At 39.6% G+C, this 27,506-nt stretch overlaps 1 protein-coding gene across 1 annotated transcript in view; it reads left to right on the top strand.

Moving 5' to 3' along the window:
* The window catches only part of CFAP20DC (CFAP20 domain containing), a 256,952-nt gene that overhangs the window by 176,234 nt on the left and 53,212 nt on the right, over positions 1–27,506 (top strand). The window contains exons 14-15 of the mRNA XM_052643802.1: positions 5,253–5,456; positions 17,644–17,705. Coding sequence (XP_052499762.1) covers positions 5,253–5,456; positions 17,644–17,705 — 266 coding nt within the window. The remainder of the gene's footprint in view (positions 1–5,252; positions 5,457–17,643; positions 17,706–27,506) is intronic.

The following is a 27,506-nucleotide window of genomic DNA, read 5'->3' as shown; positions in this document are numbered from 1 at the left end:
AGAATAATGATCCAATTTTCTCTCAGTTCTATTACTCTCCCATCCATGTAAAATAGAAGGAAGTTGGTCATCTCATTTTATTAACCCATGGCCATGTCTGATTTTGCCTCTATACTGCCATTGTAAACTCAGGCTTGTGTCCCCCTCAGTTCAGTAGGGTTGGTTCTTACCACAGATTCTGTAGGCAGAAGTTTGCTCAATTAAGCTATTCCACGTTAAAATCTTGAGGAGACAGATTAAGCGGAGGGCTTCAAGTTGAAAGATTATTTTTGTTTGTTGTGTTTTATCATTTTGCTGGAGTTACCAGTTTTCCTTTTAATCACTATCAAAACTCGGTGTGATTATTAATACCGTACCTCAGTATATGTTTCCTTATTGTATACTCATTTCTTTAGAACTCTTTATCCCTCCTAGATTGTAAGACCTGTGAAAGCAAGGGCCACATCTTACCTTTGTAGCTTCTCAGACTTAGGTTCCCAAAACTGTCTGAAAAAAGATCAGTGAAAATGAATGGATTGAATGGCTTTATAAGGGAAGGACTTGCCTGGGAATCTAAGCATAGCTGAATTATATAGCCCTGAGCCCATTACCTGCTCCTAAAATAAATCTGATTGATATTATGTCCCCTCTGTCCTACAAGGATATTTTGAGACAAAATTGGGTTATACGTAACAGTTTGAGCCTTTCAGAGATGGAATTACATAAGGCACTTTGCCTCTTAGGAGTTGCGTGATTTAGTTAGATGACATCTTGTGCTGGGTCTACTTTAATGTGAAGACCTTATTGCAAGCCTTTGTATATATATAAATGATTTAGCCTTTTCTGGGGTTTTGGAATGGTTTAAGAGATTGCAGATCAAGAATATATCAAGGAACTAAGTTAATTACCTCTCCATCACCAGTGGCTCTATTCATGATCCTGGTGTCTCTGCTCACTTTTGGTTTTGTGAGGCTTTTTCTGATTTTGCTGGGCAGTTGCATCTTAGTCACATCTCTGTTGTAATATTAATCATGATACATTATAATAGCCTGATTTTTTAATTGAAGCATAATTGCTTTGTAATTTTGTACAAAATTTTGTAAATTTGTACAGAATATGTATATAATTGACATAAATATATGTCAGTCCTGCTCTCTCAGTCTGTGTCACCCTCCCCATCCCCACTGTGTCTACATGTCTGTTGTCTATGTCTGCATCTCTTTCCTGCCCCGCAAATAGATTCATCTGTACCGTTTTTCTAGATCCCGTATATATGTGTTGATACCCCAGTTTATAATACCTGTTATCTCTCCCTTTCCAGACTGTGAGCTCCATGAGAACAGAGATGTGTCTCATTTTATTTATTCTCCTAGCTCCTAGCATAGTACAGAATAGATGAAAGGGGCCAGAGAAAATGAGAGGAAAGAATAATAACAACAGGGCACAAATCATAAATTTGGAAACACTTAGTAGAGCTGTTTGTCAAGTACTGTGCTAAGCATTTGATACTCAGTATTTTAGTACACTGAAAATCCCATGAGTTATATACTGTGCTCCCATTTTACAGATGAAGAAACTAAGGCATGGAAAGATAAAGTGATTCTCCCAATCACATACAGCTGGTAAAAGGTGAAACCAGGGCCCAGACTCAGATCTGTGTGGCTTAACCACTGGCCCGTTTGCTTTTGTTTTTCTGTCCTAGCAGCCAAGGTTGTACCTCAGGCACAGAATAGCCTTGTAGATTAAATAAATAAATAAAATGGCTGAATTAATCATACTAAGTACATATAAAAGCTTTATTCTTAATAAAAATTATGAAAACAAAATTTCCTTTTTCATTTTAAAAGCATGTATTATCTATGCATACCTATGTGACATGTTGGACTTCCCTGGTGGCTCAGTGGTAAAGAATCTGCCTGCAATGCAGAAGACCCAGGTTCGATCCCTGGGTCAGGAAGATCCCCTGGAGGAGGAAGTGGCAACCCACTCTAGTATTCTTGCCTGGAAAATCCCATGGACAGAGGAGCCTGGCGGGCTACAGTCCATGGGGTCCCAAGAGTTGGACACGACTTAGCGACTCCACCACCACCACCACCATGAGATGCCAGAATGTTTAGTTCCACTTCTTGACAGAAAAACTGAAAGGCAGAAAGTCATGTGTTTACTGTTGATCCCAAAGTCAAATGGCTAGTCTTTCTTCCACATCTGATTACTGAACTACTTTTTCTTTCAATTGAGGTATAATTAATTCATATACCATAAAGTTCAGAAGTGTTTAGTATATTCAGGACATTCTGTAACCATCACTACAACACAGCCTACTTTCAGAACATTTGCATCACCCCAGAAAGAAACCCCTTACCTATTAGAGATCACTGCCCGTTCCGTCTCTCCTCAGTCCCTGGACAATCACCTGTCTCCCTTCTATCTCTGTATACTTGCCTTTTCTGTATATTTCATATACATAAAATCATATAATCTGTGACCTTTTTTCTCAGGCTTCTTTCACTTTAGCATAATATTTTCAACATTCACCCATCTTGTAGCATGTATCTTTATGGCTAATAATACTCCATTGTATGGATAAACAAAAATCCATTCATCAGCTGATGAACATTTGGTGGTTTCCGCTTTGGGGCTATTATGAATAATACTGCTAATGAACATTCATATGGAAGTTTCTGTACGTATGCACATATATTTTTAGTTCTCTTGGATATATCCCAGCAAGTGAATTGCTGGCCCCAGGGCCCATGTTTAATGTTTTGAGGAACCACCAAACTTTTCCAAAGTGGCTGCACCATTTTATAATCACAACCAGTGATGTATGAGGATTTCAGTTTCTCCACATCCTTGTCAGCACTTGTTACTGTCTATCTTTTGTATTATAACAGTCCCAGTGGATGCGAATGGTCCCTCATTGTTGTGTTGATTTGCTTTCTCTAATGACAGTGATGTTGGGCATCTTTTTGTTTATCACTCCCCTGTTTATTTTGAACTTGTTTTTATTTTTCTCTTTTTAAAGTGCCTTTTTTTGGAATATAAACTTTCTTTTTCTCCTTGTAATATCTGTTTTATTCAAAGAAGTCTCTAAGCATATTAAATGCTCATGGACTCTATTACTCATGACATCTATTAAGGGTGCCAAGCTGCTGAAACCATGAAGTAAAAGAATTTAAGTGCGTTTCCACTGGCAACTTCGCAGAAAACCTCCACATCACAGTATTAGATCACAGGCTTTCATAACCCCAAACTTATGAGGTTGATAATGCTTTATTAAAAAGCTTTTAGTGTCATAGAAACACTAAGAATTTTTTTCAATTGCTATTTTCTTAACCTTTTACATCCCAATGAGGCAGAAGAAAAGACAGTAGCTGTCTCAAAGAGTCATCCAAGAAAACAAATTTAGAAATTTGAATATCTTAAAAAGTCTTATGTGTCATGGAAAAACTTTTTGAGCATTATCACTGATACCAGATATACAAAAGTATTTCAAGTTTGTTTTCTTTTTTGTTGTTGTTTTTTTTTTTTCAGATTTGATTTTATTTTACTTTACAATACTGTATTGGTTTTGCCATACATCAAAATGAATCTGCCATGGGTGTACATGTGTTCCCAATCCTGAACCCCCCTTCCACCTACCTCCGCATACCATCTCTCTGGGTCATCCCAGTGCACCAGCCCCAAGCATCTGTATCCTGCATTGAACCTAGACTGGTGATTCGTTTCTTATATGATATTATACATGTTTCAATGCCATTCTCCCAAATCATCCCACCCTCTCCCTCTCCTACAGAGTCCAAAAGACTGTTCTATACATCTGTGTCTCTTTTGCTGTCTTGCATACAGGGTTATCGTTACCATCTTTATAAATTCCATATATATGCATTAGTATACTGTATTGGTGTTTTTCTTTCTGGCTTACTTCACTCTGTATAATCGGCTCCAGTTTCATCCACCTCATTAGAACTGATTCAAATGTATTCTTTTTAACGGCTGAGTAATACTCCATTGTGTATATGTACCGCAGCTTTCTTATCCATTCATCTGCTGATGGACATCTAGGTTGCTTCCATGTTCTGGCTATTATAAACAGTGCTGCGATGAACATTGGGATACACATGTCTCTTTCAATTCTGGTTTCCTCGGTGTGTATGCCCAGCAGTGGGATTGCTGGGTCATAAGGCAGTTCTATTTCCAGTTTTTTAAGGAATCTCCACACTGTTCTCCATAGTGGCTGTACTAGTGTTTTCAAGTTGTTTGCCAGTCCTGGATGTAAATCACACTGCTCATTCATATAGGATGTTAACATTTCAGCAATGTTGAAGTTAATGTTAACTACCAAATTTGGTTTAAGCCAGAGAAAAGGGAAGAGGTTTGAAAATTCCATATGCCAGTTTCTTCCCTATACATTGAAATAATATTTATACTAGCCTCTGAAGATTTATAGCAGTAGACTTGACAGATTACATATGTATAGTAGAGTCCATATGAATTTAAGTGTTTATGGTAGCTCTGAGGTCTTTCTGGCTTTCAGACCTTACATGTTCCCATCTTCAGTTCATATTTTACTTGGTGGCTTTTAACAACATTCGTTATCTTCATTCTTACTGTTAGTTGAATTTATTTGGTCCTAGTGTTCACACTGATGAAATTTACCAATTCTCTTATAAGCCATTTTCATGAAAGGTGATTTTTTCTTTTACAAAAAGCCGTTTTGAATTTTTGTTTATTTAGTCAGTCCTCAAATACTGGTTGGGCTCCAGGTGTGAGAAATACAATGGAAGTAAGACAGTCGTGGAGCTTGCCTTTGTAGCACTCACACACTACCTGTGGACTCCAGAACCAGTTAGGTACCTGCGGCTGTGATGGTGCTAAAAATGTACACTGTAAGACTCTCTGAGAGCACATAATGTGGAGGAACTGACCCAGTTTTGAACTGTCGGGAAAAGCTTTTCTGAAGAAAAGCACATGATCTGAGCCCTAAGGGACAGCTGGGCATTCACACCCAAGCACTGGCGTGTGCACAGGCACTAAGGCAAGAGTGGGTTTGAGGCTTCTGAGGACCTGAATGGAGGACAGTGTGACGTCAGGAGAAGACACGGTGAGGCAGCCGGCAGGGGCGGCATATAAACGCCTGTTAAGCATCTGGGCCTCCGTCAGTGGGGAGCCATTGTAGGGGTTAAGGCTGTAGAATAGCATTTACGGAAGCCCATAAAATTAAGAAAGGCCAAGTGACTCATTGCTCTTTCAATTTCTTCTCTCTTGGTCAGGAGTATGACTGGAGAAACTATCAGCCCAGTGAGATTAGTGAATCTGAGTTGCAAATGCTCGCCAGCCTACGGCGGCAACAGAATGAAGAACTGGAGGACACTGGGGCTCCCTATGGCCTGAGCGCATCCCAGGTTGACAACTGTAATGTCAGCATAAGCACCAGCAGTGACGACACAACCACGTGGAACTCCTCCCTGCCACCTGTGAGTCCAGGGGTTTGCAACTTTGTTTACTGCGTTAATCAGGGATCTAGCTTCTCTGTAACAAAGCCCAGCCTCGCCTGGGAAAAGTAGGGCCGAATGAGAACACTTCCCATGAAAACTGTTCTGAAATAGTGTTGTAATACTGGAGGCATTGTCTTGTTTTAAATTATCTTATTTATCTTCAGATAATGAGCTTCCCTGGTGACTCAAACAAAGAATCTTGCCTGCAATGCAGGAGATCCAGGTTCAATTCCTGGGTTGGGAAGATCCCCTGGAGAAGGCCCTGGCAACCCACTCCATATTTTTGCCTGGAGAACCCCATGGACAGAGGAGACTGGCAGGCTTCAGTGCATGGGGTTGCAAAGTGTCACACTACTAAAGTGACTTAGTTTGCACCTTCAGATAATGTATGTTAATTGTGCGGTGAGATATAAAACCCTACATGAAAATGAAAAATAATAATTTTACTGTGCTGCTAAGTTGCTTCAGTCGTGTCCGACTCTGTGCGACCCCATGGACGGCAGCCCACCAGGCTCCCCTGTCCCTGTGATTCTCCAGGCAAGAACATTGGAATGGGTTGCCATTTCCTTCTCCAAATTTTTTTTTTTTAACTGTAGACTCTAGATATTTCATTGCATTCTCAGCTCCGTAGCACAAGCCCTGGCACGTAGAACAGGCTCAATATATGTTTTAAAAGTATCCGTTAAATGAATGAACAAAAAGGAAGAGACTATAACTAAACCAAGTATAGCTTGGATATGGTGGCAGAAAAAAACGTTTTTGGAAGTCGCCGGATTTTTGCTGACTCCTCCCTGTGTCTCTGGCCATGAGAAGCATTGCAAGTACTTCAGCAGCTTATACTATCCTGTATGTTTATATGGTTAAAGCACTCTTAAATGCGGCCCTTCATTTTCTCTGTAGACTAGCAGGTGGCCTGGAGCAGGCCTCAGTCTGCCTGTTTTTCAGTTGAAGAAATTAAAGTCTGGACTCAAGCTTCCATACCTGCTCAGTGGTAGAGCCCAGAACAAAGCCCAGTGATTATACTCCATCTATTCTTCAGTACGATCCTCATGGATCTTATGGTTTAATTGAAAAGACAAAGCAGAAACATTCACAGAACAGTCAGTCACAATGTAAGAAATGTCATGGGGCAGAAGAATAAAATCATTATTATAATAATGATAATTAGAGCTGCCATTTCTTTAAAAACCTAAAAGCATTTAAGATCTCCATAGACCGAACAAACATTTACTTATAATGCTACATTCAACATCAGATCAAACATATTAAAATGCACTTTCAAATCCAGTAGTAAATATAGTTTTTTACCAGACAATTTTTGAAAGAAAATATAAAACTGTAAGCACCTTTGATTCATGCTTATATAAAATAACATAAAGAAAGGTTAAGTTTAAGTGTAGTTAACAGTGGATAAGTTATGTTTTAAGTATTGAGTTAAATATCAATTTTTAAGTTTTCATTTTCTATTTTAAAGTAATTTTTTTTCCAGATCGCCACCTACTTTGTAGCTCTTAGAAATCTCAGAGGCCCTGACACTAGCCCTTGTGTTTCTCACTTACTCCTTGCTGCTATCCTATGTGGTAAGCGCTATTGAGTTCCCATTTTCAGTTGAGAAAACAGACTCTTGAGTAAAGTGGCACAGAACTAGTTTGGCATGACTCTCAGTTCTAAGCTTCTAGCCTCCATGATATTGACTTCTTGATATGTAACTTAATTGTCAAATGAGTGCTATGAATATCTAGCAGAAGTTGCGATTTCTACTCTGGAGAGAACTTCCAAATCACAGATGAGGAATACAAATTGGTTCTAAGGATAAAGGGTGGGGGCGATGATATTAGTTTTTCTTTAGTGTTCTTTTTACCACCTTGACCACCCTCCAAGTTGGTCTTGCCTTATTTAGCTGTGCTTTCATTAAACTGAATGATCAAGCATACATAACACCTCAAGCAACCTTGGGCCCAAAGAGTACCTACCCTCCCAGAAAAACATACCCCTGTGTGCCAGTTACTCAGAGTACCCTGATAGCCAGAGCTAAGAACAGAAGAGTAAGTTGCAGATTTTTGCCAGTGCAATTTACAGTGGAATGGAAATACTGCCTTTCTTATAAAATATTTCTTAGCAGCCATTTAAACCAAAAGTAACAAAGAGAATAGTGGCCTTCTGAACAAACTCATTCTGTCATGAAGTAGCTCAGAGACCCAGCATTACAAATGGCAAGCTGGAAAGTGATTGTTCAAGACTGAAAAGGCTGAACTCTTAGTTGCCCTGGATACCATGTCCCATCACTGTCCTGTTGTGGCAAGGACTGAAGTCCCCATGCATCACAACTACTTCGCTCTAAAAGTCTACAGCTGAAAATAACCATTGGTAATGAACTTAATAGCCCCTCTATTTGACCAAATAAGAAATTGAAAACAGTCTATTTTTTTAGACAGAGAAAATAATTGAAAAACCTACCTTTGGTATTCATAAGATATATTTATTATTCCATCAAACTCAGTCTGTTTCAGTATTGGAACTATCAACAAATGGAAAATTGCATTGCTTAATGAATTCTGCATCTTGTTGCTCGTATAGAGTCTAAATAGAGCAATTTACAAGAACTACTGTGGTCTTTTCTGGGAGCTCATGATTTTCTTTTTAGAAGTGGTACCAGGGCAATGAAAAAGAAGCGATGGAAGAAGCCGTAACTTCATCACAGTGATATCCTGCTTTCCTTATGTCACAGTGATGGCACCATCCTCCACACTGACACTCAAGCCAGAAATTTGAGAGACATCTCCACTTCTCCCACCCTTTCATTTACCACACCCAATTGGTCTCCAAATCCTGAGAATCCCCTCTCCTTTTTACCTCTTAACCCTCCCTATCTAATAGCACGCTCACATCAAAAGTGGCCCAGACAGTAGAGTCTGCCTGCAGTATGGGAGACCTGGGTTCCATCCCTGGGTCAGGAAAATCCCCTGGAGAAGGAATGTTAACACAATCCAGTATTCTTGCCTGGAAAATCCCATGGATGGAGGAGCCTGGCAGGTTACTGTCCATGGGGTGTCAAAGAGTCAGACACGACTGAGTGACTTCACTTTACTTCATCTAATACCGTAGCTTTGGTATTTCATATCTTATACAAATTCCCTCATCAGTTTCCTAATACTAAGGTGCCTGCAATCCAAGCACTATAGCATGGTAGTTAGGAGCACAGGCTCTGAAGTCAAATCGCCAAGGTTCACATCCAAGCTGTGACCTTGTCAAGCACATGGCACTGTGTCTGAGACATGATAAGCAATTAATAAATTAAGATAAGTTGTCATTATTATTGTCATTATTATTCATCCTGGCTATGAATCTGATAATGATCTCATCCCTACATGAAGCCCTTTTGTAACTCCTCATTGCCTCTTTAGCCTGGCTTACATGGTCCCCCCACCATGATCTGAGACCTGCCCCTCTCCAGGATCATCTCTCACTGCTCTCCACCTTTCTCTCCATGCTTTAATCCCAGTGGTAATTCGCTAAAGGCACTTTGCATGCATCCTTGTACCTTGTACCAGTTTATCTCTTAAGACTCAGCTCCAAAGCCTTCTGTAATCCTTCTCCAGGCTCACTGAGAGAGGTAGCTTCCTTTCTATCACAAGAGCCAGGATTATCTCCATGCTAACACTCACCGCAGCCTAGCTTGTCTGTCCTACATTAATTCATCCCACATATTTTCTGAGTGGTACAATCTTCTGTGGACTGTGCTGGGGATACAAACAAGTCTTTCCTCACCCTTGAGATACTGTTCATACTATTCATGGGGTTCTCAAGGCAAAAATGCTGAAGTGGTTTGCCATTCCCTTCTCCAATGGACCACATTTTGTCAGAACTCTCCACCATGACCCGTCCACCTTGGGTGGCCCTACACGGCATGGCTCATAGTTTCATTGAGTTAGACAAGGCTGTGGTCCATGTGAGTAGATTGGTTACTTTTCTCTGATGGTGGTTTTCAGCCTGCCTGCCCTTGGCCAACATGTGCTGGATCGTTGAAAAAGCAAGAGAGTTCCAGAAAAACATCTATTTCTGCTTTATTGACTATGCCAAAGCCTTTGACTGTGTGTGGGGGGCACAATAAACTGTGGAAAATTCTGAAAGAGATGGGAATACCAGACCACCTGACCTGCCTCTTGAGAAATCTGTACGCAGGTCAGGAAGCAACAGTCAGAACTGGACATGGAACAACAGACTGGTTCCAAATAGGAAAAGGAGTACATCAAGGCTGTATATTGTCACCCTGCTTATTTAACTTATATGCAGAGTGCATCATGAGAAACGCTGGACTGGAAGAAGCACAAGCTGGAATCAAGATTGCCGGGAGAAATATCAATAACCTCAGATATGCAAATGACACCACCCTTATGGCAGAAAGTGAAGAGGAACTAAAGAGCCTCTTGATGAAAGTAAAAGAGGAGAGTGAAAAAGTTGGCTTAAAGCTCAACGTTCAGAAAACGAAGATCATGGCATCCGGTCCCATCACTTCATGGGAAATAGATGGGGAAACAGTGGAAACAGTGGCAGACTTTACTTTGGGGGACTCCAAGATCACTGCAGCCATGAAATAAAAAGATGCTTACTCCTTGGAGAAAAGTTATGACCAACCTAGACAGCATATTAAAAAGCAGAGACATTACTTTGTCAACAAAAGTCTGTCTAGTCAAGGCTGTGGTTTTTCCAGTAGTCATGTATGGATGTGAGAGTTGGACTATAAGGAAAGCTGAGTGCCAAAGAATTGATGCTTTTGAACTGTGGTGTTGGAGAAGACTCTTGAGAGTCCCTTGGACTGCAAGGAGATCCAACCAGTCCATCCTAAAGGAAATCAATCCTGAGTGTTCATTGGAAGGACTGATGCTGAAGCTGAAACTCCAATACTTTGGCCACCTGGTGCGAAGAGCTGACTTATTTGAAAAGACCCTGATGCTGGCAAAGATTGAAGGCTAGAGGAGAAGGGGATGACAGAGGATGAGATGGTTGGATGGCATCACTGACTTAATGGACATGAGTTTGAGTAAACTCTGGGCATTGGTGATGGACAGGGAGGCCTGGCGTGCTGCAGTCCATGGGGTCGCAAAGAGTCAGACACGAAAGAGTGACTGAACTGAACTGAAAAGTCTTGAGATACTCACCATATTGGAGGTAAACAGCTCACTGTAAGAGAGTGATAATAGGATATCATTATTATGATAACAAGAGAGTGATAATAAGATAAAGAGACGAGGGAACACGTGCAAGGGAATAATTCTACTTGTTGGTTTCAGGGATATTTTCACAGAGAAGGCTGCAGGTAGGCCAGAGGATGAGTGTAAGCTCATCACATAAAGAGAGAAAAGGAATTCCAGGTTCTGAAAAGGAGCAGAATCAATTGTCTCCTTTAACATGATTACCTCCTCTTAGTACCTTGTTTTCTCCATTACCTCAAACAGAACTTGAAATGAATTTTCGCTTCCCTCATAATCACTACCCACCCCGACCCAACAACACTGCTGCTTCCTCCAGCTACACTGCAGCTCACACATCATGGCCCTGCCTTTTGTCCACATTCTGTTAGCGATGCCATTATCCATATCCTCTTCTCTGCCTGGAGACCCTCCTTCCCTCTTCTCTACCTTGAACACTCCGGTGGTTGAAGGCCCAGCTCAAATGTCCCATCTTCATGAAACCCTCTCTCCTGCATAGAATTATTTTATTTCTTCTCTGGCTCCCAATATCTTTGGTGATAACACTTAGCACATCAGGTAACCACTGTCATCAGCATCCCTCGAGCCTGGTTCTGAGCTCCTTGAAGGCAGGACTGTGCCGAGCACAGGGCCTAGCATGAGGTCACACTCAGTCAGCGCTGGTTGTTAGTTGTTTGGTTGAGTAAATCAGTCAGTAATATTAAAAGATTCCTTTTTTACTCTAAGGTAGTTTTATCAAAATTCCAAAATAAACATCAGCCGTACTTTGCTTAAATAAGTCCTGAATGATGCTGGTAGTATTTTATATTCAAGATTTAATAAATGGATATTAAATACACACAAAAAGGAAAAATCTCCCTCTGGGCAAGGCTTGGTGATAGTAGTTTAGAAAGAAGATTTAGGCAGGTCACATTCAGTTTGGCATCTTTACTTAATGACTTCATACACATTGCAGTCAAACCAGGAAGCCTACAGAGAGTAAAACAAGTCTTTAAGTTTGTTGTGTTTACTGCAAGCTTTGGCTTCTCAGCTTTCCTCAGCATCTGTGCAGTTCAGAGTAATATGTACTATTTTAGAAGTGTTTAGTTATAAGTTAATCGTTTAAAAGTGTAATTAAATGTAACCATATTTCTCATAGCAAATTGGCTTTTGTAGGCATCTCTTGCTAAATAAATCAAACCTACTGAGAAATCCATTGGCATTTGACAGACAGATTTTTCAAAGTTTCTAACTTAGAACCAAATTCAATTAAAACAATACTTTTCAACTTCTGTGGAAACCAGGCTGCAAGTAATCAATTTTGGAGGGTTCTGTTAGGAGTAGCCCTCATGAGATTTATTGAAAAACTGGGCTCTAGGCAGCCTTTGGAAGAGAGCGAGAGTTAGTTATAATGGATTCTTAAGTGAATTTTATTTTGCTGAAGGATTTTGATTGATAGGAGCATAAAGCTATGTCTTGAGGAGTGTGTGTGTGTCTGTGTATGTATGTATATGTGGTATGTGGTTCCTTTTCAGGAAGAGGAATAGCTGTTAATGGAAAAAGTGACAACCAAAATAATTTAGACTCTGTGTCAGCCAGCCTGGTCTCAAATCGTAGCTCTGCCTTTTGCTAGCATGATCACCTATAAAATGGGAATAGTAGAGGCCCTTCATTGTGTGGGCATGGTGGGAATTGATTGTGTGCTTGGAGTGTGTGTGCTTAGTGCCTCAGATAATGAGCTGACACTAACTGTAATTTGCTGCTCCCCCAAAGATGCTCTCCTCAAAGGATCACTTGAGTGATCAGAAAAGATTGCTAGGATATTTTCTCTTTTTGTGACCACTGAAGGCTGTAAGGGTGGGCTGAGATTCTGGTGTGCTTGTTTTGATGTGAGCTTAGCATTCAGACTGACCCCTCAGAGCTTGACTTAACTCATTGTTCCAATGTTTCCTTATTTCTCTGTCCCGCCTCTAATCTAAATTGAAGAAAAGCATGCCTCATGTGATACTTTGTAAGCAGATGCCTCAAAGCCATCCTTCCTCTAAGTTAATTCCCATGACCTAATATCAAGCACATAAGTCTCCTCAGCTTGTTTAAAAAAAAAATCTTCGCATGCATCCATCAACACGGCATACTGCAGAGCATAATATTTGGAGAAAAATGAGGCAAAATGCACTTAATAAAATTGCAAGCATATGGTGAAGTTCTCAGACAGGTTATTTATGGTCTTGATTAACCTTGCAACATTTTTTTGCCATTTTCATAGGTTTTAACATAACAACAGAAAAATATTTCCTTTACCTTTTAACATGACAGGATTATCTTATCTCCTGTTCTTTAATTTAGCCTTCACTTCTCTCCCTCACCCCCAAACGTCTAGCAGCTTGATCATGGAAAAGCAGAGCTTCTTGTGGCCCAGTGGCAGTTCATTTCATGTGTGGTGTTTTCCCGACTCTAGTGCATAGCAACAGCGCCACCCAGAGGACAAGGTCCCAAGTTTCTAGGATCTGTTCCATTCCTAGGCTCATAAACGTATAGTGTTTTACATGATGGTTGCTGGCTGCTATGTGTACAATGTGTAATATACTAGCATTTCAGGCTCTTTCTAGTTACTAGGTCTTACTTTGTCCCGATCTACAGATTCATTACCTTCTCAGCTCTCTTTGGGTATAATGAGTTTTCTTTTAATCCTCCTGAACTAAAGACATTAAGTGGTTGATTGTGCTAAACTGCAGATAAATCTGATGAGCAAGCTGTTCTTTATACCACTATAGAAATGATACACGAAAACTAATATTGAAGTCATTGTAGTATCTGTGCTGTCAGGAGAAAATATTAAAATGTGCGAGTTGTTCTGTGTTTAATGACTATGAAAGTCACCTCATGAAATAAACTTTTCTCGTTCTTAGAGGATTGTCTGTTTTATCTTATGTTGTCCCAAATTAAGCAATGTGGCAAAACATTTTCTTTGATTTTAAATATATAGTTACATGTCATAAGAATGAAATCAAATGAATTTAATTTATGGTAAGGAGATAGTCCTACATATATCAAATACATGTATTTCAGGACCAACCACTTTTTCTTCCTGCCATTAACTGAACTGAGTTTGTCATATTTGTTATGCAAAACTTATTTATGTACTGATTTAAGTGAACCTCTGAGCTAGATTAAGCCCTGCAACTTACTGATTAAGAGGGTAAACTGAGGAATGAGATTGGATGGGTTCAAATTCTGGCCCCACTATTTCCTGACTGGCATGACCTTAGGTTAACACCCCCTTCTTCCAAATGATCACTCCACCCTCTGGAGAACAGAAATGCTCACAGAGTCCTATTTCCTCCTCCTTTAGATGCGGTTGTTAATCCTATCTATTTCATAGAATTGGGAAAAAATTGGGAAAAGTGAAAGTAAAGTAACTCAGTTGTGTCCCACTCTTTGTGACCTCACAGACTATAGCCTACCAGGCTCCTCCATCCATGGGATCTTCCAGGTAAGAATACTGGAGAATACTCCAGGAGATCTTCCCAACCCAGAGATTGAATCTGGGTCTCCTGCATTGTAGGCAGATGTTTTACGTTCTGAGCCACCACGGAAGTCCAACAAGGATTTAACACAGAGTAAGTGCTCAATAAATATCAGTTACTACTGTTATTATTGTTGTCTTGGTTATTTGTAGGGCTTCCCTTGTGGCTCAGCTGGTAAAGAATCCGCCAGCAGTGCAGGAGACCAGGGTTCCACCCCTGGGTTGGGAAGATCCCCTGGAGAAGGGAAAGGCTACCCTCTCCAGTATTCTGGCCTGGAGAGTTCCATGGACTGGTCATTTGCAGGTGTTCGTTATTATTCCTGTGCTGCTTCTTGCTGAATTCCAAAATTTTAAAGATGATCTTTTTTTTTTTTTAACTGGTGCTTTCATGGAATGTTCCCTACCTAGAAGTAGTTGAAATTGGTTTACTGTTGCACATGTACAGAAGCATATCTATTCCATTTGTGGATGGGGATGTTTGGCTTCAGACAGTTCATCTGTTACCCCTGCCTCCACCCCCATCATGTTCAGAGAGCTGTTAGAAACAATTAGGCCATTCTGATGTGGGCCGGGAAAACAAAAAGACATCATTGAAGTGAAAGCTCTGCCTTTAGAAAGCATTAAAAGCAAAGACATGGGAACTGGAATATCTTAAAGGAGCTTTTTAGCTGCATCATTGCCATAATCCCTTCCTGTCCCTGAACGTGATTATGAAATTAGAAGACATGTACAGAGAGGGAACTGAGGCCACCCAACTTTGTATCGCACCCCCCTGAAAGCAAGACTTGGATCCTTCCCCAACAGAGTCATTAGCAGTTGGGGTTTATGTCAGTTTTAGCAGTTGCATGTATGAGTCAGAATGCTTTACCATGATATGCTATTATTAAATTTAAATAAAACATTTGGGGGTAAAAACTTAGTTTTCAATAGTAAAAATTAAGTTAAAGAATTGGGTATTCAGACCTGGTTCCACCACCTTGCAGTTATTTTTAACTGAATTTTTAAAATTTACCTTTCTGTTTATTCATGTCAGTAGTCCTTATTACTTCAAAAAGTTTACACTTATTATTTCTGTTTTCTTACACTTTAAAATCACTGTGAATGTGAATCTTTTATGTTAGTGTATTTTTTTTTACTCCTTGTATCATTGTGTCTGTTTTATAGAAACATGAGCAAACATGGAAGGGAATAGTCTAAGTATAGTCTAAGTGAGAACTCAGTCACAAACCAAATAGCATTCTGTAACCATTTCTATTCTCCAGAGAGTGGAGTGAGTCATTTGGAAGAAGGGAGTTAGGGACAGGTGTAAAATAGAATTAACAGCATAAAATTAGGAAAATGGAAATTTGTCTGAATAGCAGAACTGTGATGCTTAGAGAGTTATTTAAATGCTTCAAAAAGTAAATAGGCGGAGATCCATTCACTAGAGGCCCGAGTACAGCTGAAATTCTGGATGAATACTAATGAATATATTACTGGGAGTATTTCTACACCACTGTGAGTTGGTCTAGAGAACCTGTTAGGCCCTTTGCTTACTAATTCCTTTTTTGCTGTGAAATAATAAAGCCTAAATCATAGTACTAAATTTTACTTGCAAAGTGCTGGAAGTCTTATTTCTCCTGTGAGATCAAATATGTCTTATGATATGTTTTTCCTTCTACTGTTCTCCCAGCTGTTTTTCTTATTACTGAAATGGTGATGTATTGATATTGGTTCAATTACCAAACTATCTGAGCACATTTAAATTCATGGTGCATCACAGATAGGCTAAATGATTGTGATTATCAGACAGGGTGTTTGATTTAAAGAAACACTTCCAAGAGATTATATATAGAGAGAGACAGTTTAAAGAATTCCCATCACCCATGTCATTAATATTTTAGGACCCATTAAATTAAGGAATATGTGGGAAATAAGGAAATGTGCCTTTCATGTACAGGCATCATTGCCACACTGTTTCCTTCAGCTGGGGTCAGCACTGTGGGGCCACATTATGGCTGAGAAACCTTACCATCAATCCCGTTAAGTAAGGAAGTAACAGAGTCCTTCAAATGCAATTCAAAAATGTATACCAAATTCCAAATTGTGATGAAATGAGAATGTTAAAAATGGTTTTCATATTAGAATTATATGGTTGCTAACCACATAAAAGAAATACTTTGAGGAGATGATCAAAAAGATTTTCTATCAGATATAATGGAATTTTCTCCCTTTATAAAACAAAGGAAAAATATCAAGTTACATTGGAGGCAAGTGTTTAAGGCTTACATGAAATGTAGTTGTTTAGCTATGTTTTGAAAAAGGTAGTAACTTAAAGATTTCTTGCAGAGGAGAAAATTCAGATTTCATATTTTTGTTAAGTATTGGTATCAGTCAGTTCTTTCGGTTCTGTGATTAATGATTGAGGTTCCATTATGCTAGGGGAAACTCACTGCCTTGACCTAAGATTTATATGTACAATTTCAAAAATGAAAGTAGCCACTGTCCTTGCAAATTTAGTAACATTGGGATATAAATATATGTATATGCTGTATCTAATAATGAAAATAGATATTATCCTTGCGAATTTAGTAACATTGAGATATAAATATATGTATATTCCATATCTCTGAGTCTCCAGTCCATTGCTCATATTTGCTATGCAGCATTAGTTCCAGGAGACATTTTGTTTTTTTACACTGTTAACAAAGGAGCAACCTTTGTTAACAGTGTAAAAACTCCACAAAGAGGAGAATTCCACACATGAACTTTAATTACACTATCAGTTCAGTTCAGTTCAGTTCAGTCGCTCAGTCATGTCCGACTCTTTGTGAACCCATGAATCGCAGCACGCTGGGCCTCCCTGTCCATCACCAACACCCGGAGTTCACTCAGACTCAGCGTCCATCGAGTCAGTGATGCCATCCAGCCATCTCATCCTCTGGCGTCCCCTTCTCCTCCTGCCCTCAATCCCTCCCAACATCAAAGTCTTTTCCAATGAGTCAACTCTTCTCATGAGGTGGCCAAAGTACTGGAGTTTCAGCTTTAGCATCATTCCTTCCCAAGAAATCCCAGGGCTGATCTCCTTCAGAATGGACTGATTGGATCTCCTTCCAGTCCAAGGGACTCTCAAGAGTCTTCTCCAACACCACAGTTCAAAAGCATCAATTCTTTGGCACTCAGCCTTCTTCACAGTCCAACTCTCACATCCATACATGACCACTGGAAAAACCATAGCCTTGATAGACGGATAGATGCTGTCTAATCCAGTGACTGGCCATTAAAATAACCTCTGCTTTCCCTCATATACCACTTTGTTACTTCCTGGATCTCCCAAACAACCTTCAACTCTTCGTAAAATAAACCTTCTTGCAGGTTGTTTCTCAGGAAAAAAGTAGTGAGAGTGCATGTGAAAGTTTATATAAAGAGCATTATGCTGATCAGTACCTCAGAAATGTTTTATCTTTTACAGCCTGTCAACCAGGGCCGTCACTATCAGAAAGAAATGAACCCACCTTCTCCTTCTAACCCCCGGTAAGAGTCATTAATAAGCTAAATTTATTTTATTTTTTTAATTTAAATTTATTTATTTTAATTGGAGGCTAATTACTTTACAATATTGTATTGGTTTTGCCATACATCAACATGAATCCACCACGGGTGATTATATAGGGACTGACTGTCCATTTTTCTTGGTTTCTTAAAATTGTTTTCCAAACTTCTGAAGAGCTTACAAAGTTGTTTTTGTTAGAAGTTTTAGTTTAGTCTAGTCTTCTTAATCAAACTATGTTGTCATGGCTAATAGTATAACTAGATTTATATGGCACTTCTGCCTTTTACTAGCTGGGGGACTTTGAGAAAGTCCTTTAAGTCAAAGTAATTCAGGCATAATAATTACCTCAGTAGTATTTTGGGAATGTATGAAAAATCCTTAGCACAGTTCCTGGCAACATAACAAACTCTCTTTAAGTGTTCATTTACTCAGTATTATTCTATTTGCATATATATTTCATCTTAATAGGTACTTGATGTTCAGTGCATTTTAGACATGAATCTTTGTATCACCTGGTGCTTTTATGTTCATCAAGATAGCTTATGTGAGTTCAAATGGCTGTTCTCTTTTTCATAATTACTAAGTTCATAATGTCAAAATAATTTCATTATTTCAAAAATGTCATTGATACAAGTCACTTGTCAATATAGAAGAACCTTATTAGGCTCATTAGAGATAAGTGTATCTAAATTCAAGTTTTGAAATATATGTAATATTATATGGGTTTTAAAAATAAATAAGCTATTGACAGTTTATCCATATAATTCAATATCACTTTATTACTGTTTATTAAATACTAGTAATTTACTGAAAACCAGTCTGTTGTGAGCTCCACCCTCAGCATCTTAGTTGTTATAGTACAACTCATTATCTAAATGCTTCTCATTATCAAGCTCTCTCACCTGAATGAAACAGACAGGAAGGATTTGTTAAATAAGAATACAGGGCTATACCCTGGAAGCCAAGGGCAGCCAGGCCTCAGGGGGGATCTGTATAGGGAACTAGAAAGCAGAGAGGCAGCTAGGCAGCATCCTACACCCCATCTCTGCTTACTTCTTCCTATCTGCTCCATTCTTCCAAGCACCAGCTTTCTTTACTTCTCAGTCACATATGGCTGTCTTGAGTTTACATATAACTGTTCAGAGCAATGCTGAGGCTGACAGTCTATGCCTGAATCGCAGTTCCTCCTTTCATGGAGAAAGAATATGATTGGCCTAGCTTCGGCCAAGTATTCACTTCTGGTCCAATCAGCAATGAAAAACCAACCAACCAAGCCACGTCAAGCTAACATGGCTATCAGAAAACCACCTACATGGTTTACAGGACTTTCAGTGGGGCCCAGAATGTTCATGAGTAAGTATTCTTTATTAGTAATCTCTTCTAAGTGTTTCTGGTCATCTATATACTCAATCTGTCTTTCTTGCATGTTACCTAGTGGACAGAATTGTCACTATCATAAATAGATATAATAAGGAGTTGAAAACTGAGACTGTAATTTCAGTGTATATAGAAAGATGTTTAAAAATTCTTCAAAATAGTTCTCTCTTGATATGTGAATATGTCTTTCCTAATTTGCAGCTCATCTAGATTTGACCAATAGACTATCTCTATATGAATAAACTTTCAAGATACCTGGAAGTCTAACTTTGGTCCAAATTATAATAGTCAGAACTTGTAAGCTGAGTAAATGAATATGATAGAAAGTTATGTTAGAAAGTGGAGCATTTTGTTTCAGTGAAAGGAAAACGGGGGCCTAGTTTTCATCTTACTTCTGCTGCTAACCCAGTGTATGATCTCAGGCAAGCTTCTCAACCTGTTGAGTTCAGTTCAGTTCAGTCACTTAGTCGTGTCTGACTCTTTGCAACCCCATGAATCGCACCACGCCAGGCCTCCCTGTCCATCACCATCTCCCAGAGTTCACTCAGATTAAGATCCATCGAGTCAGTGATGCCATCCAGCCATCTCATCCTCTGTCGTCCCCTTCTCCTCCTGCCCCCAATCCCTCCCAACATCAAAGTATTTTCCAATGAGTCAACTCTTCGCATGAGGTGGCCAAAGTACTGGAGTTTCAGCTTTAGCATCATTCCTTCCCAAGAAATCCCAGGGCTGATCTCTTTCAGAATGGACTGGTTGGATCTCCTTGCAGTCCAAGGGACTCTCAAGAGTCTTCTCCAACACCACAGTTCAAAAGCATCAATTCTTTGGCACCCAGCCTTCTTCATAGTCCCAACTCTCACATCCATACACAACCACTGGAAAAACCATAGCCTTGACCAGATGGACCTTAGTCGGCATAGTAATGTCTCTGCTTTTCAATATGCTATCTAGGTTGGTCATAACTTTTCTTCCAAGGAGTAAGCGTCTTTTTATTTCATGGCTGCAGTCACCATCTGCAGTGATTTTGGAGCCCCCAAAAATAAAGTCTGACACTGTTTCCACTGTTTCCCCATCTATTTCCCATGAAGTGATGGGACCGGATGCCATGATCTTCATTTTCTGGATGTTGAGCTTTAAGCCAACTTTTTCACTCTCCTCTTTTACTTTCATCAAGAGGCTTTTTAGCTCCTCTTCATTTTCTCCCATAAGGGTGGTATCATCTGCATATCTGAGGTCATTGATATTTCTCCTGGCAATCTTGATTCCAGCTTGTGTTTCTTCCAGTCCAGCGTTTCTCATGATGTACTCTGCATAGAAGTTAAATAAGCAGGGTGACAATATACAGTTTTGATGTACTCCTTTTCCTATTTGGAACCAGTCTGTTGTTCCGTGTCTAGTTCTGACTGTTGCTTCCTGACCTGCATACAGATTTCTCAAGAGGCAGGTTAGGTGGTCTGGTATTCCCGTCTCTCTCAGAATCTTCCACAGTTGATTGTGATCCACACAGTCAAAGGCTTTGGCATAGTCAATAAAGCAGAAATAGATGTTTTTCTGGAACTCTCTTGCTTTTTCCATGATCCAGCAGATGTTGCCAATTTTTTCTCTGGTTCCTCTGCCTTTTCTAAAACCAGCTTGATCATCAGGAAGTTCACGGTTCATGTATTGCTGAAGCCTGGTTTGGAGAACTTTGAGCATTACTTTACTAGCATGTGAGATGAGTGCAATTGTGCGGTAGTTTGAGCATTCTTTGGCATTGCCTTTCTTTGGGATTGGAATGAAAACTGACCTTTTCCAGTCCTGTGGCCACTGCTGAGTCTTCCAAATTTGCTGGCATATTGAGGGCAGCACTTTCACAGCATCATGTTTCAGGATTTGAAATAGCTCAACTGGAATTCCATCACCTCCACTAGCTTTGTTTGTAGTGATGCTTTCTAAGGCCCTCTTGACTTCACATTCCAGGATGTCTGGCTCTAGATGAGTGATCACACCATCATGATTATCCAGGTCATGAAGATCTTTTTTTTACAGTTCTTCCATGTATCCTTGCCACCTCTTCTTAATATCTTCTGCTTCTGTTAGGTCCAGACCATTTCTGTCCTTTATTGAGCCCATCTTTGCATGAAATGTTCCCTTGGTATCTCTAATTTTCTTTAAGAGATCTCTAGTCTTTTCCCATTCTGTTGTTTTCCTCTATTTCTTTGCATTGATCACTGAAGAAGGCTTTCTTATCTCTCCTTGCTCTTCTTTGGAACTCTGCATTCAGATCCTTATATCTTTCCATTTCTCTTTTGCTTTTCGCTTCTCTTCTTTTCTCAGCTATTAGTAAGGCCTCCCCAGACAGCCATTTTGCTTTTTTGCATTTCTTTTCCATGGGGATGGTCTTGATCCCTGTCTCCTGTACAGTGTCACAAATCTCATTCCATAGTTCATCAGGCACTCTATCTATCAGATCTAGGCCCTTAAATCTATTTCTCACTTCCACTGTATAATCATCAGGGATTTGATTTAGGTCATACCTGAATGGTCTAGCAGTTTTCCCTACTTTCTTCAATTTAAGTCTGAATTTGGCAATAAGGAGTTCATGATCTGAGCCACAGTCAGCTCCTGGTCTTGTTTTTGTTGACTGTATAGAGTTTCTCCATCTTTGGCTGCAAAGAATATAATCAGTCTGATTTCGGTGTTGACCATCTGGTGATGTCCATGTGTAGAGTCTTCTCTTAAGTTGTTGGAAGAGGGTGTTTGCTATTACCAGTGCATTCTCTTGGCAAAACTCTATTAGCCTTTGCCCTGCTTCATTCCACATTCCAAGGCCAAATTTGCCTGTTACTCCAGGTGTTTCTTGACTTCCTACTTTTGCATTCCAGCCCCCTATAATGAAAAGGACGTCTTTTTTGGGTGTTAGTTCTAAAAGGTCTTGTAGGTCTTCATAGAACCGCTCAACTTCAGCTTCGTCAGCATTACTGTTTGGGGCATAGACTTGGATTACCGTGATATTGAATGGTTTGCCTTGGAGACTAACAGAGATCATTCTGTCGTTTTTGAGATTGCATCCAAGTACTGCATTTCAGACTCTTTTGTTGACCATGATGGCTACTCCCTTTCTTCTGAGGGATTCCTGCCCGCAGTAGTAGATATAACGGTCATCTGAGTTAAATTCACCCATTCCAGTCCATTTTAGTTTGCTGATTCCTAGAATGTCGACGTTCACTCTTGCCATCTCCTGTTTGACCACTTCCATTTTGCCTTGATTCATGGACCTGACATTCCAGGTTCCTATGCAGTATTGCTCTTTATAGCATCGGACCTTGCTTCTATCACCAGTCACATCCACAACTGGGTATTGTTTTTGCTTTGGCTCCATCCCTTCATTCTTTCTGGAGTTATTTCTCCACTGATCTCCAGTAGCATGTTGGGCACCTACTGACCTGGGGAGTTCCTCTTTCAGTATCCTATCATTGTGCCTTTTCATACTGTTCATGGGGTTCTCAAGGCAAGAATACTGAAGTGTTTTGCCATTCCCTTCTCCAGTGGACCACATTCTGTCAGACCTCTCCACCATGACCTCGCCATCTTGGGTTGCCCCGTGGGCATGGCTTAGTTTCATTGAGTTAACCAAGGCTGTGGTCCTAGTGGGATTAGATTGACTAGTTTTCTGTGAGTATGGTTTCAGTATGTCTGCTGGAGCAGCCGTGAAGAGATACCCCACGCCCAAGGTAAGAGAAACCCGAGTAAGATGGTAAGTGTTGCAAGAGGGCATCAGAGGGCAGACACACTGAAACCATACTCAACCTGTTCAGACCTCATCTAATAACAAGGACACCCTCATGTGTAAAGGAAAGGATTTGAGTTGCAAACTATCTGAGGTTACTTCCAGATTTATGAGTCTGTGACTTTGATGGGACTCATTATAGACTTTCCATATGAAAACCAGTTTTACTATTAAAGGGAACAGTGCCCTGTATAGGAAACATATTTCATAATGTTGAATATATTAATTAATGTTTAGATATGGTAGTGTATGATTTTAAATATCTCTTTTACAATTTGATTCCCAAAAATAGAATATAGGAAAATTTACCAACTAAACAGACAGCATATTTCATTTAACCAGTTAAGTGTTTGTTCATTTAGGAAAAATTAATTACACTTTTGCATAATAAAACTAAAAGTCAAATTTCAAAGCAAAAAATCAAATGCCACCAATCGCATTTTCCAACAGGTTATTCACCAGTTCCCTAGAAAATTACATAGCTCTTCAGAAAGCCTATAGATTACATGGCTTAACTCTTGCTCATAAATGAATCCAGTAGCTTAGAGAATTGGCAAAAAGGCATCACTTGTTCATAAATAAAGAAGATGATAAAATTATGAGGTCAGCATGCTGCTGCTGCTAAGTCAAGTCAGTCATGTCCAACTGTGTGACCCCATAGATGGCAGCCCACCAGGCTCCGCCATCCCTGGCATTCTCCAGACAAGAACACTGGAGTGGGTTGCCATTTCCTTCTCCAATGCATGAAAGTGAAAAGTGAAAATGAAGTCGCTCAGTCATGTCCAACTCTTCGCAACCCCATGGACTGCAGCCCACCAGGCTCCTCCATCCATGGGATTTTCCAGGCAAGAGTACTGGAGTGGGTTGCCATTGCCTTCTCCGAAGCAATGATTGTTAAGATTAATATTTATTATATTTCTTATAAATATCCCATGCTTTAGATCCTAAAACACAGAACTTTAAAATTAAATTTTAAAGTTAAAAGATACTGATAATGACTACTGGAAAAATAAGAAATGAAAAGATAAGTCTCTGAGTCTACCCCCTTAGATACACAAGCATGTAGCTTGAATCTTGAAAGCTTGGTATGCAGAGGCTCTGAACAATACGTGAGAAGCAGATAGGCCCTTGATTTCCTGAACTAAGTGCTGTTGTGATCAAAGTAGTGCAAACATAGCGGGGATGGGGGACGTGTGTCTGTGCAAGTCCACCAAGAGAAGCGGTGCCCTTAGGGAGGTGAAATGGCCACATTAGCTTCCATGAAATATCTGCAACTTCTCCAGAGACTTAACATCCTATGTACTCATACCCACATATGCATATACAATCAACTTTCAGTTAGCTTTACTAATGTAACAGAATAACCAGTATCTCCAAAGTCTTTTATTTACTTTTTATCCTGGAAAGACTTTTATTTCTGTATCATGTTTACCTTCTTAGTTTTATGTGTTGATGAGTAAAATTAAAGATAGTGTGCAGTCCGTTGTGTTTTGAAAAGTAATCTCTAGGGTTAAAATGGCTAAAACACTGCATATATTCATATGTTGGTTTCCTCTAAATAAAGCGTTCACTTGCCCTCATAGGGCAATGCTTGACATTGGATGCTATGGGATAAAATGGTAATCCTTTCCTGAAACGTTTACAGTCTAGGGACTGAAATACACATGGTTCACCTCATTTCTTTGTGTGTTTAGATTTGCAGAAGTCACTCCCCCTTGCTTTGGTAGGCGTGAGAGGAGTGATATTTTCCATTATTTTTGCCTAACATACCAGTTGATACTTAGCATCTCAATTGCTGGGGCCCTTGCCTCCTTTGTTCACCCACAGTGTCTCTTGGGGCACTGACAGCCTGTATGACAGATGCAGAAATGGCTAACATAATCTAATATAATTTACAGGAGTGTTGGGTAGGAGGAAACAATTTCACAGTTCATTCATGTTGAGAAATGTTTCCTAGCATGTGAACTTACATGCTGCCATACTGAGCAAAATGGATGCTATTCACAGTCTTCAGTTATTTATTTTTAAATGCCATCTTTTGGTTTGTAGGGTTTAGAGCTGTCCCTCAGGCACATCTATTTATGTTTATGTAGATTCTTCAGAACAACTCGAGATATTTTTGTTCAGGAACGGGTTTTATAAAGTAAGCTGTGATTACATTCTGGTTGTCTGTTCATATGGATGGAGTCAATAACCAGTGTTTCATTTCAGATGATGATCACATATGCTGTTTTTACAAGTCATAAGAAAATTGAGGAGGAGAGAAGGTAGTCAAAGGCTCTGTAAGGTCTCAAATGTTTATAGAAATAAACAATATAGAAAATAATTCTAGACTGCCCAAATAGTCGTGAATGGCATGGTTTTCTTTCTAAAGTGTTTGCTGTATGATTTAGCACTTATCCATAGTTTTCAAAATGTCATTGCAGATTGTGTTAAGGCTTGAATCCCTTGCAGCCTTGCCACATGTTTGTGTGATATGAATGTACTTATGACTGTAATTATCTGATAAATTCCTGCAGACTTTGACAAATGATTAATAACCGCTGACCTCAGTTCATGCTGGCTCAGCTGGCCTGACTGAGGCAAGCTGGCCTGTCACTGTAACCTACAGGCGCTGCTCTGGGCTGATCACAGTGGCTTCATTTTTCTTTTCCCTCCAATTGTTGGGACTCCGTCTGGTGAGCTTCTTTTCTCGTGCTTAAGGTTTTTTCCCCCCACCAACACAAGAGAGAGAAAATGTATAATAAATAAATAAAATTAAATACAGAACTTGAATGTCATGTTTCTCTTCAAATGATGAAGTTTGGATCATTTTAAAACAAGTAAGTCAGATTGGAATATTGCTTCTTAGACCAAAGCACCACAGAAGATTTCCTGATTAACTGTGCACACAGTTTCTCTAAATGTAATGTCATTGCTTTTTTCTACTATCTATATTTTGGCATTAAATCTTTTTTGCTTTACTTTGCTTTTATCATCCCAATATTTTATTATGAAAAAAATGACATGTACAGCAAATTTTGCAGGTAGCAGCCATATGTCCCCACCTAGATCCTACAATCAGTATTTTATTGAACTTATTTTATCACCTATCTATTCTTATGTCCATCCACCAATCCACATAAGTTTTGATCCATTTCAAAATAAATTATAGATATCAGGACATTCTTTCCAGCATTTCTGTAGTTTAGTGAAGTCAGACAAACCCAAATTTGAAAGCACTTGACTTCTATCAACTTAAATTTTCTTATCTGTACATCAGTGACATTGAGTGTTGGTAGGAAGATTTCATTTGTTTACTTTATGAAATACTCAGATAATGCTTTCTGTGTGCAACTCAAAAATGTTGTTTTACTTCATCCCAGCAACAATCCAATGAGGTGAATTGTTATTAACCCCACTGTACAGATGCGGTTTCAAGAAGTTAATGAGCTCACTGAAAGTCACCCTGTCAACAAATGGCCTTGCTGAGAGTTGAATTCAGACTCCTTGACTTTGGTATCTATACTTTTAGCCACTACACTATACTGCCTCCCACAGCACTTACTTTAGCATTAAATCTTAATGATTTGTTTATAAAACGTAAGGCATCGTTTTTACTTTCATCATTTCTCTCAGTAGGTTTACCTAGGAAAAGCTATCAATATTAGTGCCCCTCATTTCATAATCCCCTTCCCACAAATTCACACCTGCTTCTTTAAAGGGGGTGACTCTCTATACTGGGGGTCCCCTGGTGGCTCAGATTCTGATAAAGACTCTGCCTGCATTGCTGGAGACCAGGTTCAATCCCTGAGTCAGGAAAATCTCCTGGAGAAGGAAATGACTACCCACTCCAGTATTCTTGCCGGAGAAGTCCCTTGGACAGAGGAGTCCATAGGGTTGCAAAGAGATGATTAAGCTACTAACACTTTCACTTTCACTCTGCGTACTCTGAACCCGGGCCTGAATTCAGCTTCTTGACTGAGGAGCCGTCATGGTGTTCCCCAGATCCTGTGCGGATGGGTTGGTGCCTCTCCTCCCTGTGGTGCTCAGCACAGCCTGACAGGGGTAAGGGCTCCATCAAAATGTACCCTGAGGGAGTGGACAGAGAGGCATGCCCAGATGCCATGGAGAGATGAAAATCTGCATTCTGAATGTTGGCCAGTTGTGTTTCAAATATTTTCCCTCATCCTTACAAGAGTTGCCCACTCCCCTTTCTGCAAATACAAGGACAATGGCATTGCTTTATTTACTCTCAGGATAAAATTGGGTTTTTGTGAAAGGCTCTTGTTTGGACAGAGTTTAATTTTCATGCGTGTTCCGCTCCCTGCCAACCTAGAGAGCCATAGATAGTGATGACCATTAGAATGGCCCTAATCTTTAATATATAATATGTATTATTTACACTGTATCTTTAATAGTAGTTTCCAATACCTTCTATATTCTAATGACTTTCAAAATTATATGTCCAATCCTACCTCACCTCTGAATTCCAGACTCATCTGTCCAAGTTGCCAATTTGACAGATGTCCAGGCCACTCAGATCTCTAATGCATACCTCAAATCCATTACAAAATATAACTTTGTTTTCTTTACCTCTGCACATCTGTTCTTTCTTCAATTTTCTCCATCTCAAAAATGCCACCTTCATCCCCCT

This window comes from Budorcas taxicolor, chromosome 1, assembly GCF_023091745.1.
Source record: "Budorcas taxicolor isolate Tak-1 chromosome 1, Takin1.1, whole genome shotgun sequence".
In the NCBI taxonomy this organism is placed as follows: domain Eukaryota; kingdom Metazoa; phylum Chordata; class Mammalia; order Artiodactyla; family Bovidae; genus Budorcas; species Budorcas taxicolor.
Note: the sequence above shows the minus strand (reverse complement) of the source record. Positions and strands in the feature narration are given on the sequence as shown.